This window comes from Histoplasma capsulatum (assembly GCF_000150115.1).
Source record: "Histoplasma capsulatum G186AR genomic scaffold supercont2.5, whole genome shotgun sequence".
NCBI classification, from domain to species: Eukaryota; Fungi; Ascomycota; class Eurotiomycetes; order Onygenales; family Ajellomycetaceae; genus Histoplasma; species Histoplasma capsulatum.
The window spans coordinates 1972343-1986542 of NW_025544805.1; the positions used below are offsets into that span (position 1 = coordinate 1972343).

Sequence of the window (14200 nt, forward strand, 5' to 3'; positions counted from 1 at the left end):
GAGATGGAGATGGAGTGATGATGATGTTGATGTTTAGGCTGGACTTTCTAGCGGCTGAAATGGTGCGTGGCAACGCTGGCCCAGTAACGTGACAAGGCTATGGCTAGCTGGGGATGGGGATACATACAGTGTGGTATCCTCGTGAAGAGGTTTTATTTGAGATTGAATCCAAATAACATAAAGGAAAATAATGGAAATGCTAGTAGAAATGTGAAACGCAACGAATATAATGTTAAAGTGCGCCTTAACCTCCTCGTAGGTATTAAAGTAGGCCAACGAATTGTAAATATAAAAGGCCTTAGGCTATCATATATTCTCTCCCTTTTCCAAATATTTGTTTCCATCCTTGGTTTCCTAGATACTCAAACTGAACGGTGCTGAATAGGTATATGGAAACAAAGACAAACGAATACTATATATCCCTTTTGCTATTGTATTGTCATCCTCCAAGTTCCTTTTTGCCTCTCTCATCTCCCCTCCATGAAGTTGAAATTGCTCTCATGAGTCCTCGCGGTGGAGCCATAGGGAGTAGGAACAAGTTTCCCGCGCATGCTTGCTTTTGCTGTGACAGAGGCATGGCTCGGGGCCTAGAGGCGCTAGCTGTCCTGGCTTGTGCTTTCGCTGGGCTTGTAACCTATCCGGGTGTTTCTGAGTGTGAATAGATATCGTAGTTAAATAGTTTGTTAGAGACCACACGGGCGCACTGCTGTAGCATTTGGTGTTAGTGAAAAGTGAAGCTTCCGATCAACTTTTGTCGTCCTCATTATAAGTGTATTCATTTGATTATCCACTACCAAGGTCAATTACTCCCGATCATATGTCCATCCTCGCAGAAGTGGAAAGGCAATGGATCTCTGAGTGGGAACGACATATTGTTTATCACCAATACCACCCTTTTGATAGTCTGCAGGCATTGGCAAGTTGACAAGAGCCAGCGCAGCAAAGGTTTGTTTGCATATAACTTACAATTTGTAGAGCCATGTAATTTGGTGCTAGCAGTGTAATATCATGTCATCGGCCAGGAGAATTCTGCTGCCCTTCCACGGGTGGCTGATATCAACATTTTTATAATATACAAAAACATCCCCGCCACTCCGAGGGTCCATGGAAGAGAATCTCGAACCCTCGTAGCAACGACTATGAATATGAAGATGCTGTCGAGTATCCACCTTGATCTCCAACGGCTTTGACCTCACTAACTGGCCGCTGCTTCAGGGACCACACACTCCGGCTCCTGAGTGACAAGAACTTGTTTTGTCATGCAGAATCGGAAATCTACACCCCCACTTTGAGCTTTGAGTATGCTATCGATGCGTCAGTTAGCAATTCAGCACCCACAAAATGGGTTCCGAACTCACCGTTCGTCCTCCGCCAGCTTCAGGTTATAGTTGTATATGATGTCCCTGCTCATGGACGCTTGATCATGGTGTGAGAATCTTCAAATCGACAAAAAATTTGTGCATGTACGTACAATACCTAGACATATATACATACGTACAACTCAAATCCTCATATATGGGTACAAGTGTGAATCATGTAGATGCATGGATATATATACTTTGAGGAATAGGTGGCTGGCTACCTTAGGGATTGATCCTTTTGGCGAATTGGATAAAACCTTCCACGGACATTTCGGACTAAGAATTAACTACTGGGAGTCGACGGGGGCCTCCTTGTCCTGCTCAAGCATATTTTTTCTTTAATATGCTGGTGTTTGTTGTTTGTTTATCAACCCCAACGTCGTCTTTTGCTGAGCTATTATGATTAATTATGAGATATCAACAGCAAAGAGAATGAGGACTGGAAGAAGGAGAAAAAATTCCACACAGGAAAGATGGATACAGATGTGCTTTCTCTTCTTGGTCCTTGACAGAATCAACGATATGAAATCGGTCTAGGTCCGAAGTCAGCCTAGATTACCTTGAAAGAAATGGGTCTACCGCTGCCTCCACCAACCATACGGTCTGGTTTTGCACCGCTCTATCGATGGCGTTTTCGGGAAGATGCTTGCTAGCTGGTAATGGGAATTCAAACCGCCAGGGGAGCCGAGGCTTACGCCGTTAATATAATGGCGGCGGTGCAGGTGAGCATTTGACCGATATTGTCAGACTCTCCCGACATTGTTCTCCTTCTCGCGGTATGTTTTATTCGTGTTATCGCTCCTTGCTGAAACAGCTCCCTACTATGCGTTACTATGTTTTCATCTTGTAGCTACTTCTACAAGGTGCGTATATTATTATTATTATTCTTATTCTTATTGTCATATTTTGATCTGGTCAGTTGTGAGTACATCCACAGGAGGGACACTGTTCGCGTTGTATACCTAGCCAATGAGGGGGAAATTGGAAAACAAAAATACCCGCCAAAAAGGAGAGCTAACATGCGACTCCAGCCCAAGACCAACTTTCACGGCCCTCACCAGAGTCCTTTCGCAGCAAAGCTATCGCTGGAGGCTCCAACCTACGGATCCTCCCCCTTGGGGACTCGATCACATATGGCCAAGGGAGCAGCGATGGCAACGGATACCGATTACCACTCTACGACCTCCTCTCCAGATGGAACAAGGTAGAATACATCGGCCGTGAAAGACACGGTTCGATGAGCAACAACCGACATGAGGGACACAAGGGATTTCCCATTGGGGCCGTCGGCAACACCGGAAAGCTAGATTACGTCGAACGCCCCAACATCGTCCTCCTGCTCGCCGGCACCAACGATGTGGTCTTTAAAATCAATCTGAAAACTGCGCCAGAGGTGCTGGGGCGCGTCGTTGACGATATCGTCTCGGCCTGTCCAGATGCCGTCGTACTGGTTGCGACTATACCGCCGTTGCTGGATCGCAATCGCGAAGCGCGGAGGGTCGCGTTCAATGCTGCACTGCCGGCTGTCATGGAGCAGCGGACGGAGGCTGGGAAACATGTGCTCCTTGTTGATTTGGCGAATGTGACTACGCGACACATCAACGCTACTGATGGTATTCATCCGGTTGATGAGGGGTATAAATTGATTGCCGATGCTTGGTATAAGAGTATCGTCCATGCTGATCAGAAGGGTTGGATCAAGGCTCCCGTTGCAAAGCCCGCTAATGGTGAAGTTGATAGAGTAAAACCCACCATCCAAGCAATGCCTATTGTTCCTGGGAGGCCTACTGTTGCTGGGACCTCTGCTGGTTTCTGGTCTCCGTTTAGGATGCTTGCGGCGCTGGTTGTGGTGTCTGTTGGTTGTTTTTGGGCTCTCAGGGTGCGTTATCCTCTTCGGTGGAATAGGAGGAATTTCTGGTGACGGGCTTTGCGTATTGGTGTGTGTTTGATTCTCCCTCTGTTTTATAGTGCAAATGCTCAATTGAGCTATGATCTACATACATCTAGAATTATACTGAAAACACATGAAAAAAAAAGTATCTAAAAATACTGAACGATGTGAGGAAACAGGTAATCTTATATAACTATAACCTCGCAATGTATGAAAAATTACCTGATTGATGTGCACATCCATTCACGGCTCACGGCAACAGAGGTATATCTCAAAAGATATCAAATGGAATACGCGAATTAACTGGGAATGTGTTACTAATACAACACCCAGGCCTAAGGAGCAGGCCAAAGAGAAGAACAACCCAACTATGCACAATGTGAATGCCTTTTTGAAGAATAGCACTGTAGCTAAAAATCCCTCTCCTCGAGCTCCCCTGGAATTTGGACTTTGGGACAAGGAGGCTTTCTGACCAATAAATATGCATGGCAAATGTCCAGTACCTGTCCATGTATGCACATTCTCGAAAATATACATTCTCGAAATCATCAGGTAGGGTGGAGAGCACAGGCACGAATCTGTACATGTCCGGTATATACATATAAAAAAAGCAGGGTAGCTAGTATTCATTATGAGACTGGAGGTGTCACAACAAGCAAGCTGCAAACAATTCCATACATAAAAGAAACCCTTGTCCCGGCCAATCCTCGCCGGTAATTCATAACAGCGATCAAAGCCTGCATAGTGCGAGGCCGGTTTGGTTGAAAACAAAATTTTCCCAGCAACGAGCTATCCAACCCTTTTTGCCTGAAATTTGCTTGCTAACTCCCTAAAGGAAAAGGAAAAATCCCAAAAGAAAAGACATGTTCATACATAGCTCTTCTTCCAAAAGGAGAGAAGAAACAAATCTTTTGACCATTAATTGAGTAAAATAAAATAAAAAAACTGATAAAGGAAGCATAGGCGAAAAAAAGTCAATAAAACTAAAAATGGCTAACGTCAAAATCAGATAGTACCGCCCAAAAAATATGAAGCTAAATCACAAATCTGCCACCGAAGCCAAAGATAAAGAATTCATGGTATAAAAAGAAAAGAAAAGAAAACCCCCTCAATAACAAGTATAAATAATCACGTATGGAGTATAGATGGGAATATGTATAACGAAAATAAAGGAACAAAAGAAGAAAAAAGAGAAAAACAATACAGTTGCAAAAAGCTCCACAAGGATGGAGGCAAGAGACGAGGTGATCGTGATGGCAGTCAAGTCATGTCCCCGTCAGCGGTCGAAAAACTTGTGGTCGGAGTATCAAATATTTTTTGCCGAATCAGTGTCAGTATTTCAGCATCCTTACTAAGAGTTGGGGAAATATGCCGGCTTTGCAAGAGAAAGTTGATCGTGCGGTTAAGGAGCGATCGGAGAGTTTCTCGATCTACGAGCTGTGACAGGGGTGACATGTAGGTTGCGGACAACACGAGCATATTTCCGAATTGACTGTTTTTTCCACAATTTCGTCAGGATATTCCAGAATGAGTCTATTGAAAAATATAAAATGAATGGCAGTTAGAACTGTTTTGACTTACGCATGTGCCGTTCCAAAGATATTAGTGACAACCGGTCGTCCCTGGACGCCATCAAATGCTATCGTACTCTGTATTGCCGCGTCAATACACGCCTGGCAAGCCTTACGGACCTTCGAGTCAAGCGATTTGAGCGAAAGTTGTTGATGATCAGGGAGCATCCCTGGTCTACTGGGAGGACCCATGTCATTAGGGAATCGTTCCATATTTTGTGAAAGAAGAGCTGGGTGAGCAGACGGTGGTGAAGCCTGTGACTGCGAGCTGGACATGTTGGAAGGGCTACTTGGTGCGATGGAATTGGCAGCCCCTGGGAGGTATTTGGACATTGGATGCAGGGCATGGTGCAATAAGGGCCGATGGATAATGTAGCGGCACCCGTAGTACTTCCCGCGCATTCGCGCGATGATAATGTTGTTGGAGGGGGGGTCGGATTCCTCCCATCGCATATTATCTGGCAGTCCGGTTCTCCATGCTTCGAGGTTACAACTCAAGGCTTCTTGTACTTTGGTCGTCCAAGATACTTTTGGTCCCTTAGAATCAGGCGCTGTGGGGCAATTGCATACAATATTAGACTGGACTTTTCTTGTTCTCTGTTGTAGGACATAGGAAACATGAAGATTAAAATTAGAGAACATACACTCAGCTTTGTATAACTCTGTGTGGACGCGATTCAGGACCTTCCGTAAGTGAATTTGCGCAACATAGTAGATCATGGTACGTGGGTCGGGAGTTTGCAGTTCATTTGTACTTATGAAGAGACCGGCGTGAGTGGAAAACCGATCTTCAAAGCGGCTTATCCCGCTAGCAGGAAGATCAAGTTCCGCGAGAATATCGCTATAAAGCATGTGAGCTTTAAAAAAAAAGAAAAAAGAAAAAGGGAATCAAGCAGCAGTATATGGCTATACCTTTCAAGTTGCAAACATGTCCAAAAGGCAAAATTGATCAGCTCCTTCTGGCGCGTTCCATTCGGAATACGATCAAATGTACGGCTAAACAGAGACAGGTCAGTCCAACGAACTCAATGTTTTTACAAATACGATAGCTTACGGTCGTAGAAGAATTTGGCAGGCTCTTGAAGCTTCACATATCCAAGCATGGCTGGAAAAGGGGCGGGCGAGCTGGCCAGTATACAGGGCCGCGAGCAGACAAGCTTGTGTATGTTTCAGACCACCGCCGCCCAGCACATCACCAAGAATATCTGACGCCAAAGCAAAATATGCTAGGCCAGGAATAATATCCAAGTTCCGTTCAGATTGATCTTCTGAGTTCCAGACATCTCCGGAATGTGCTGCACCAGAAAACCTCCGGTGGTGTCCGGCTGAACGTGGAAAAAACTCTTCATTTGGAGAATGGAATGATGACAAACTACCGGAATCAGGTAGGGTCGGGGAGGTCGACATAATGCGTTTGTTTCCGCTTTTCCGGTTCAATGGTCCGGGTATATCAGATTTAACAGCACATATCGAGCCTAAAGCAAGAACAAGGAGAACAATAGCGTTATCCAGGGACTTGTGGATTACAGTGCTGGGCGCACCGGTGTTTTCAGGTATCATTTCTGGAGCTACTTCAAAAGCCACATCAGCAGATCGCTTTCTTTTCCCCTTGGGTATGGCGGCCATTCTCTCGCCATGGACATGTGTTATTTGAGGTGAGAATGACGAGAAAGCGGGTTTGCGAGGGCTGTAGTTGTTAACAAAGTTATAAATCATTTGGTGCAAGGCCACTGCATCAAGGAACGGGTGGAGTGCGTGCATGTTATCCAGGTAACTGTGATAGTAAGCTTGAACAGTTTCTGCGTCGACATTCAAGGTGCCATATGGAGTTAATCCACCTGGATGTTGCTGCATGGAGAATCTATTAGTGTCAGGCCCAGAAGGGAATCCAAACCCCGAGCCCCATGCATTTGCTCTACCTAGAGCTACAATGGTAGGGTCCGGTTCCAGGGTTGTAGGCGAGGTAACTGGGCTGTCTGCAGAACTATCATCGCCTTCACCTCTGCCATATAGCCTGAGAGGACCACGATTTTCTTCCAGTTGCATCACGTAGTCGGCATCGATCCTCTCAGGGAGCAACTTCTGAATAGATGGCCATAATAATAACTTGTGAGCAGCAGTAGTGTGTTCTATTGGAATGGACAGCTCCCCAGCATCAAGGTCCTGCAGCTCCTTAAACTCCTCTGAAATCCGGGTTTCGTCGCCGTCCACAGTAGAGAAAGCCCGATCCACGTCCGCCTCTCTCGGAAGCTCAGCAGGGCCTTGGGTTTCCGGTGGTCTGGCATTTGGTGAGGTAAAATTCGCATTTGCCTCCACTTTTCCAGGAGAAGGCGTCAAATGGCTCAGTTTTCTTGGGGCAGTGGAACCGGCCATAGCATCCATTTGCGACTTAACATCAGCCAAAAGAGTTTTCATCTCATTTAGTTGTTTCATCAACTCTTCTCTGGTAGCTTTTTCTGTCTCCTCCTGTCGGTCTATTCTTTCAACGATGATCTGAGTTGACCTTTCTTGCCTTTGCAAACAGATTCACGTCAGGTTTCTAGGACCTCGCTGCATAATTGAGGAGTATTCCATAAACTTACTTCTGAGGAGGCACATCCTTGTAGACGCAGGGAACATTACTTTCTTTGCAATGGCTGCAAGCTGGCCGACCTTCATCGCATTTCGCTTTCCGTGAACGGCATTGGTCGCATGCCTACAACCCATTAGATGGCTCTAATGAAACAGGGACAAATAGAAAGAATACCTGCTGAGCTCGCGTTGTCCTTCGTTGGCGGTTCGCCAGAGGCAACCCAGCCTGTGTAATAAAATAACTGTTCGTTTCGTACAATCCCGGAGTAGGAGCCATATGGCCTCCAGGGGCATAGGGCTGTGAGGCAGGTATTGGCTGCATTGGATCCCCGTGGGAGTACATCGGTACTCCGTGAGTTTCGCCGTTTGGATGACGCCCATCCGGAGGGTAAGGCATACGTGGTTGTTGAAATTTGTTAGGTCCAGGTGTGTGTCCAGCTTGTTGGGGCGGTGGTTGCGGGTGCTGCGCTTGTTCTTGGGAGCCATTCACAGGCCGATAAGTGCCAGGCGGTGGTTGAGGCTCTGTGGGGGTGTGAGGAGGCGCTGTGATGCTACCAGGTCGTCCATATGTCACTTCTGCAGGGCCATGCGGGTTGGCTCGTGGTGGCGCGATGTAGACAGGCGGTGCACGCGGAGTCTCCCCGTGCTGTTCCGGGTTAGAGCCGTCATAATTATTATATGGGCGCCACCCGGGTTCGAACTGGCCTCGAACAGGGGCAGTCAGGCGATGACCAGGCTGAGATGATGGTGAAGTCCGCGTTTTGGACTTGACCTCTGTTGTAATTTCCATCATTTAATCTGTCTACCAAGCCCAGATCATCTACAGACCTTCTATAACCAACGTCTATCACACTGGAATATCCAACATCAAACACACAAACCCCAGAAAACTGGCAGCATGGTGTATTTACAGAATCGCTCTCGGTGTGAGAAAAATGGAAGGGTCTAGAGAATCGCAGGGACGTCGGGCCTTGTAGACCTAGAATTTTGCTTAAGAAAAACCAAATACTACCGTCAGGCGTACATGTATCGGTATTATTTGATCGGTTGCTGTGAAGCAAAATAAAACTTGGAAAGAAAAAAACGATCAGTCTCTACGTATAATATTGGCCTGAAAGGAAAACGGGGAAACATGTGTTGTTGGAGAAACAGGAATTCTATCATTACCTGCAACAGCCTGACAGCAGAGTGATGAGGAACCCAGAAGATTTGGCTTTTTGACTCCTTGGTTGAGGCTCGGGAAGTTACCCACAGAACGCCGCACAGGAAGCTTCCCGCTTGCCGCTCAATTCCCACAGAAACTGCAGGTAAACAAACAAGAGCCGCAGAACTGGAGACCAAGGATGTCGATTGCGTCGATATGGGATTACTGTCACAGAGGGGTTGGGCGGCAGAAACTCGGAGAGTTGAAATGGAGGGGGATGTGTACCCAACCAAGGTGGCAGCAGCTGGTGAAGGTTAGATAGGGCGAACAGGTGCACCAGCAAAATGCTAAGAAAACCCAGCACGGTCCACTGAAGGTAAAAGGGTAATAATAAGTATCTACAATAGCAGATCACGACAGGAGCTGCGATATCTTCTCTTTTTCTTCCCGCCACGACACAGCACACAGGACCCAGGAATCGGGAGAATAAATATGAAGTCAGGATTTGGGAAGTGAGGAGGAGTTGAGGCTTAAGGAGAAGACGCTGGGGACATATAGTACGATACAGTATAATATAATACAGTATATACAATATAATACAGTGACCGATAGGTCGAAGTTGATACGTCAGAAAGACCCCAGTACGGTACGGTACCTCCATTTTGGTGGTGGATACCATCATTACCAGCGGTTCTTCTGTTTCTCCTGGTCTTGGCCGTGTCAATCGCTGCTGTCAGTTGATCTGTTATTTCTTTTTCCATGATTCTTTTCTTTTCTTTGGTTGCGTTTGGACGTGACCTCTTCTGCACATATTTCCATTGTCGGTATGTATTTTATGTTATTTGTTATTTGTTATTTTAATTTTTTGGCATCCATCCCAGCCCTCCGTCATAATTACCAGACTGTCGGGAGCTTGTTTCAGCGCCTTTATCAATCAAAACTCCCCCTGTTTACTGTCCCTCTTCTGCACCTTGCTGGTTTGGCAAGAAAGTTGGAATTTGACTTTCCAACGGCTAGATGACAGGATCGTTCCAGGGCACTGCCCCAAACCAGCGTTGTCCCGCCAAACTCCACTCTGGAGCCGACCTTCTCCAGGGCTTTGTGTCCGTCGTCCATAGTGAACATCACTAAATGCCGCCTGGGTACGATAGCTTGTGCTTTCGGGGCGCTTCTTGGCCCAGAGCAATGGATACAATATTTCATATTACATTTCATTACACGCATCCCTGAACCATACTACTAGTATTATATTCAATACATTGATACGATCTTGATCTGGAGACTTCGTGGAGACTTCGTTCCCCGTTAGAAAGGGGCTTCACCTTCACCATATCGTCAAGCGCGGTGACTATCCAGATTATTAGTGCTATTGCTTTTGAGAAGGCTTCCAGAAAACCGTTGCTATTTCGAAGCATGGAGAATTTACAGCGTATAAATGTGGATTTCCCTCCTTGGTTTCTCCTGTAGTTGGCGACACACATATTCAGCAACATGATAATGTCGAAATAAGTCATTAAAACAGAACCTTGCGGGGCGTCCTCCTGACCTCCTTGGTGGAGAAACGAGCAAAACAAAAAATAGAAAAGAAGAAAAGAAAAAAAAAGAAAAAGAAAAGAAAAAGAAAAACGACCAAAAATGGATCCAGAAACTCTCGCGTTTCTTATGGCTTGGGCCTCAAGAGCACTGCTTTCTTGCTCAATGATTCTCGCTTGCTAACCACTTGGGTTGACGAGTTGGTTAATACTCCGTAGTAGTCAATCCGTGAGTTATGATCAATAAAAGTGGTAGCCTTTCTGCATGAAAGACGCTAACAGATCCCAGCGGGGAGGTGGGGAAACGAGGCGGTCTGTACCGTGTGGATTCCAAGGTTCTTGCCGCTTGTGGATGTCAAAGGCACAGCACCGAACATACGGTGGTGCATACGGTGGTGAAATGCCTCCGTTGAAAACAGCTTACCAGCCGTCTTAACAAGATTGACTTTGGGGACATTGAAGCAACCAAGAATCCTCATCGTCGCTGGGGTTATCACGTTGAAAGGGGCCGGTCAAGGTGCTGAAATATCCCTGGTTGGTGAACCCAGCCACAAGCGACAAATCACTGTTGACCGTTGCTCGAGCTAAACTTTTGCTCACGGAGGCCATTTCAACCAATGAGCAGAACCATGCTCGCTGTCCTTTTTTGGGTGTACTCGAGGGGCAATGCTTTTGCGATAACGAGTTGTCAACTCAAGGTTGGTTTCCTGCGGTCCCCACCGAGATCAGAACACTAGGAGGCCAGCCAGCGCCCAGTGGAGGTCACTGACAGTCTCCCGGTGCCTTAGGGAGGGTGCTGAAACCGGTTGGAAGATGGACATCTTCACACTGCTTTCTCTTCTCCCAGCTATTCCTAACTTTGGAATTTTGGGCTGAGTGGACGGTATCTGACTTCATGGGTTGCTTGACATGGATAGCCATTCTCCCACATGAAATTTATTCGTATTTCTTTTTCGCCTGTTTTCCTCAATCATTCTTTACCAACCAAGGCGGGCGAATGATATTCAGTCCCAAAACCTTCGCCTTGACATTTCCAGTACTCTCGCCTCATCATGCGCACCAACAGGGAGGAGCAGATTGCTGGTTCTCCCTCTGCGACTCGCTGAGTACTAGCTAAGTTAGCTCGTGCTAGGATAATTAGATAATTATCCCTGGATAAATCTGTTATTCGTTGGCGCCTCGTGAATTCTGCGCCCCCCCAACAGGGCAAAATCTGCTGAGACAGATTTTTGAACGGATAAAATCTTGCGAATCCTTCCAAAATCTCACGCCGAGTGCCAATTTGCTCCTTTTGGGATTCCCCCCGAAAAATGCGGGGCAGACAAGGCACTGCTCAAAATCTCGGGATTCGGAAGGGCACATTACAAGAAGAGGAGATGCACAACTCGAAAGCTTCTGAAGATTGCGCAACAGGGCTTCGTATCTGACACCTTATGAATTTTAGGCAGGGCAAACGCGGCTGACATTTGCCTCTTGAAGCAGCTCCAAATGATCATCCAGTACCGTATGTAGACCGTTTGCCCATGTGGAATGGAAGCGAAGATGGTATCTGACCACACGGGCCCCCGATGAAATCATCATCATAATAAGCCTTGATCGCGATGCCTGCTGGATCCCACAACCCAGGCTATCGGGAACGAACTGTTTTAGTTTTACCCCGATCCAAGCCGCGGACGAATACCCAGTTAACGCCCAACCATCATCGAGTACGAACAAGACCAGACGCAGAGCATGGCTGACAAGAGTTTTTGTTTCTGTTGACACAAAACCGTTGAGTTAAAAAAAAAAAAAAGGCAGTGAAAGGATTTTCCATATTTTTGAGATGTGAGAGAGGAGAAAAGCAATTCTGCTTGCGGTACGGCAACTCCCACACGGAAGCCTCATTATGGAGGAAAATGCAAGTCATCCTCCTGAAATGTGTTCATTTATTCTAAAAACCCGATTCTTAAATGATCATAATGTGGGAATCTGCGTTTGGAAGAGGCAAATGGCTTTTTGCTTGCCGCTTCTTTGCTTTTTCTGAGTGCGAATCATGAAAATTAACAACCCTTCCCAGCTTCTGTACTGCAGATGTCGACTGCCATCTCTTTTTCTTTTTCCCTTTCCTTTTCCTTTTTTCCCTCACTTGAGCGAATTCTGACATGTTCATGATGGATGTCTCATCCCCTTTCTATAAGTGCACTTGCGTATTGTATGGCTCTTTACCATACCGTATCGCCGTACCTGTAATGTATCTTGTATTTCAATACAAGCATCAAAGGTGACACCCCACGTGTTTCCGCTCTGGGCAACTATCAGTCTATCACCTCTGCTACTATCCATGGATAGATCTGAGTGGCTTTTCAACTTGCTCAATCTTCACTGCATAAGTCACCAGCTTGCCCGTGCAGATCTGCCTGAATGCACAGGGCCATTTTAAATGTCAGGAAATATTCTGCATCCCTGAATCTTATATCCAAGTTCAACTCTTTCGTTGTTAAAAAAAAAAAAAAAAAAAAAAAAAGCCCCTCCTTCACAGGCTGGCATCTGAAGCTGAACAGGAACAGTTATTTTTTACTTGCCTCTCCACCAGCTCCAGTTGAAACAAGACACTTGGACCTGGCAGCAACGACGGTGTATGCTTAGTGGGGTATCTGATCTGGATCGGTTGCCGCTGACCAAGCCTCGGGCCAGGCCATTGACGCACACATCCCTGACCAAAAAAGAAAAAATTATACCACGACTGCGGGCCTCAAATGGGACGAGGATTGATTCAAAGATCTCCGAGAAAAAATACTGCTTCAACGGGCAATGGAGGATACCCCTGCTTCTGTTTAATCGAACAGTCGGAGTCGGGGGACAATGATAAGAAAGCCCTTGCCACGCAAGGAGCACACGGCGATCCATAAGAAGATATAAATGATAATAACACAACGAAGCGGCACAGGAATCGATCTCATCTTACACATTCCGCGTTCTTGGGATGATAGTGGCTTCTCGAGCTTCTTTTCTGGGCAGCATTGAGTCTGTGCCGCCGTCGCTGCTGAGCGTTCGCTTGTGACCGATGGTATGTGGGGGTGTCTCCCATGGAGGCGGATGATCAGCCACCCTCATCCCTCGTCCCGGGGGGATGGGTATTTACATCCGGAGGAGGCTAAGCAGACCCAGGCCAAGAGCAACTATTTTACTATCGGTGAAGCGTGTTTTACACGACCATACAAACAAAAATACCAGCATGATTGATCCTTGGATCACTCCGGATTTTGCAATTGCAATGCTATATAGAGGAACTCAACGGAAAAAAATGTACTTAGTGATCACACAATGTATGCAGTAGCGGGTGCAAGGCATGGGTATTTAATTAAAAGAATCGTTATCTAGCAGCCGCCAACCACTATCAGGACCCTGTACTGAAATGGGTGGTAGACACCCCGGGTTACCAGGTTTCAGGAGCATCTGGCATGACAGTTAGATCTCAATTCATGACTTATAAGTCTTAAAAGCGAACTCAAGCTTCTCATATAATTGGCTCAACTCTACGGAATACTCTGTCGAGAGTTAACTGACTATATTGCCTCGCTTCAATGATATATTAGAATATAGGCTCCAATAGCATTTAACATCTATTATGCAGCGCGATCTTTTGGACTAAATGATCAAGGAAACGCTCATGCCTAGCACTCAATCTAAGCCGCTCATGAGACCACAAGTAGATATCCGAGAGAGCTCTGTAGAACTATCAAAGCAAATAACAGGCCTAATGTCCAAAGCTGGTTTTGAACGTGTATAGACTATACCAAGTTAAAAATACTAGTAGTTATTCTTGGCCTCAGCTCTGAAACAATTTCTCGCCTCCCACGTCCCCTTTCTTGCATCCTCTCGGGGCGTCAGACAAGGGGATGACACCACAGCCCTGGTCGGCGGGTTCGGGGAACTCAGGAAAGCCTTTCCGGAGCTGGCTTGTGCATAATGGCGCGTTTTTAAAGGCAAACTTCCAAGGCTTTACGGAACAACGAAGATCGGGTGTCTCTTGCACGTTCCTCTTCGTGCCTGCTTATACTGTGAGCTGCAGAAGCACGATTTGCACGGCCTTCGTCAATATCGATATAGATAGGCACTTTCGTCGTCGACCGCAATTGCCCTGTTAACGG

The 14200-nt window shown here is 46.4% G+C and overlaps 4 protein-coding genes across 4 annotated transcripts; 1 reads left to right on the forward strand and 3 right to left on the reverse strand.

Moving 5' to 3' along the window:
- Nucleotides 1-498: 498 nt before the first annotated feature.
- On the reverse strand, nucleotides 499-914 carry HCBG_04623 (uncharacterized protein; the record flags this gene model as incomplete). The annotated part of the gene is made up of 2 exons (XM_045431672.1): nucleotides 499-706; nucleotides 808-914. 2 exons carry the CDS (start codon nucleotides 912-914, stop codon nucleotides 499-501), a joined length of 315 nt encoding a protein of 104 aa, XP_045288225.1.
- Nucleotides 915-2068: 1154 nt separating this feature from the next.
- HCBG_04624 (BKRF1 encodes EBNA-1 protein) lies at nucleotides 2069-3724 on the forward strand (the record flags this gene model as incomplete). The annotated part of the gene is made up of 4 exons (XM_045431673.1): nucleotides 2069-2083; nucleotides 2212-2224; nucleotides 2393-3212; nucleotides 3586-3724. The coding sequence occupies 4 exons, from the start codon at nucleotides 2069-2071 to the stop codon at nucleotides 3722-3724; spliced, it is 987 nt and encodes a 328-aa protein (XP_045288226.1).
- Nucleotides 3725-4512: 788 nt separating this feature from the next.
- Nucleotides 4513-8294, reverse strand: HCBG_04625 (C6 zinc finger domain-containing protein; the record flags this gene model as incomplete). The annotated part of the gene is made up of 8 exons (XM_045431674.1): nucleotides 4513-4744; nucleotides 4834-5374; nucleotides 5468-5664; nucleotides 5736-5819; nucleotides 5878-7335; nucleotides 7406-7518; nucleotides 7570-8168; nucleotides 8276-8294. 8 exons carry the CDS (start codon nucleotides 8292-8294, stop codon nucleotides 4513-4515), a joined length of 3243 nt encoding a protein of 1080 aa, XP_045288227.1.
- A 3216-nt stretch (nucleotides 8295-11510) lies between these two features.
- HCBG_04626 (uncharacterized protein) lies at nucleotides 11511-13137 on the reverse strand (the record flags this gene model as incomplete). The annotated part of the gene is made up of 3 exons (XM_045431675.1): nucleotides 11511-11824; nucleotides 12281-12293; nucleotides 13015-13137. The coding sequence occupies 3 exons, from the start codon at nucleotides 13135-13137 to the stop codon at nucleotides 11511-11513; spliced, it is 450 nt and encodes a 149-aa protein (XP_045288228.1).
- Between the last annotated feature and the right edge of the window lie 1063 nt (nucleotides 13138-14200).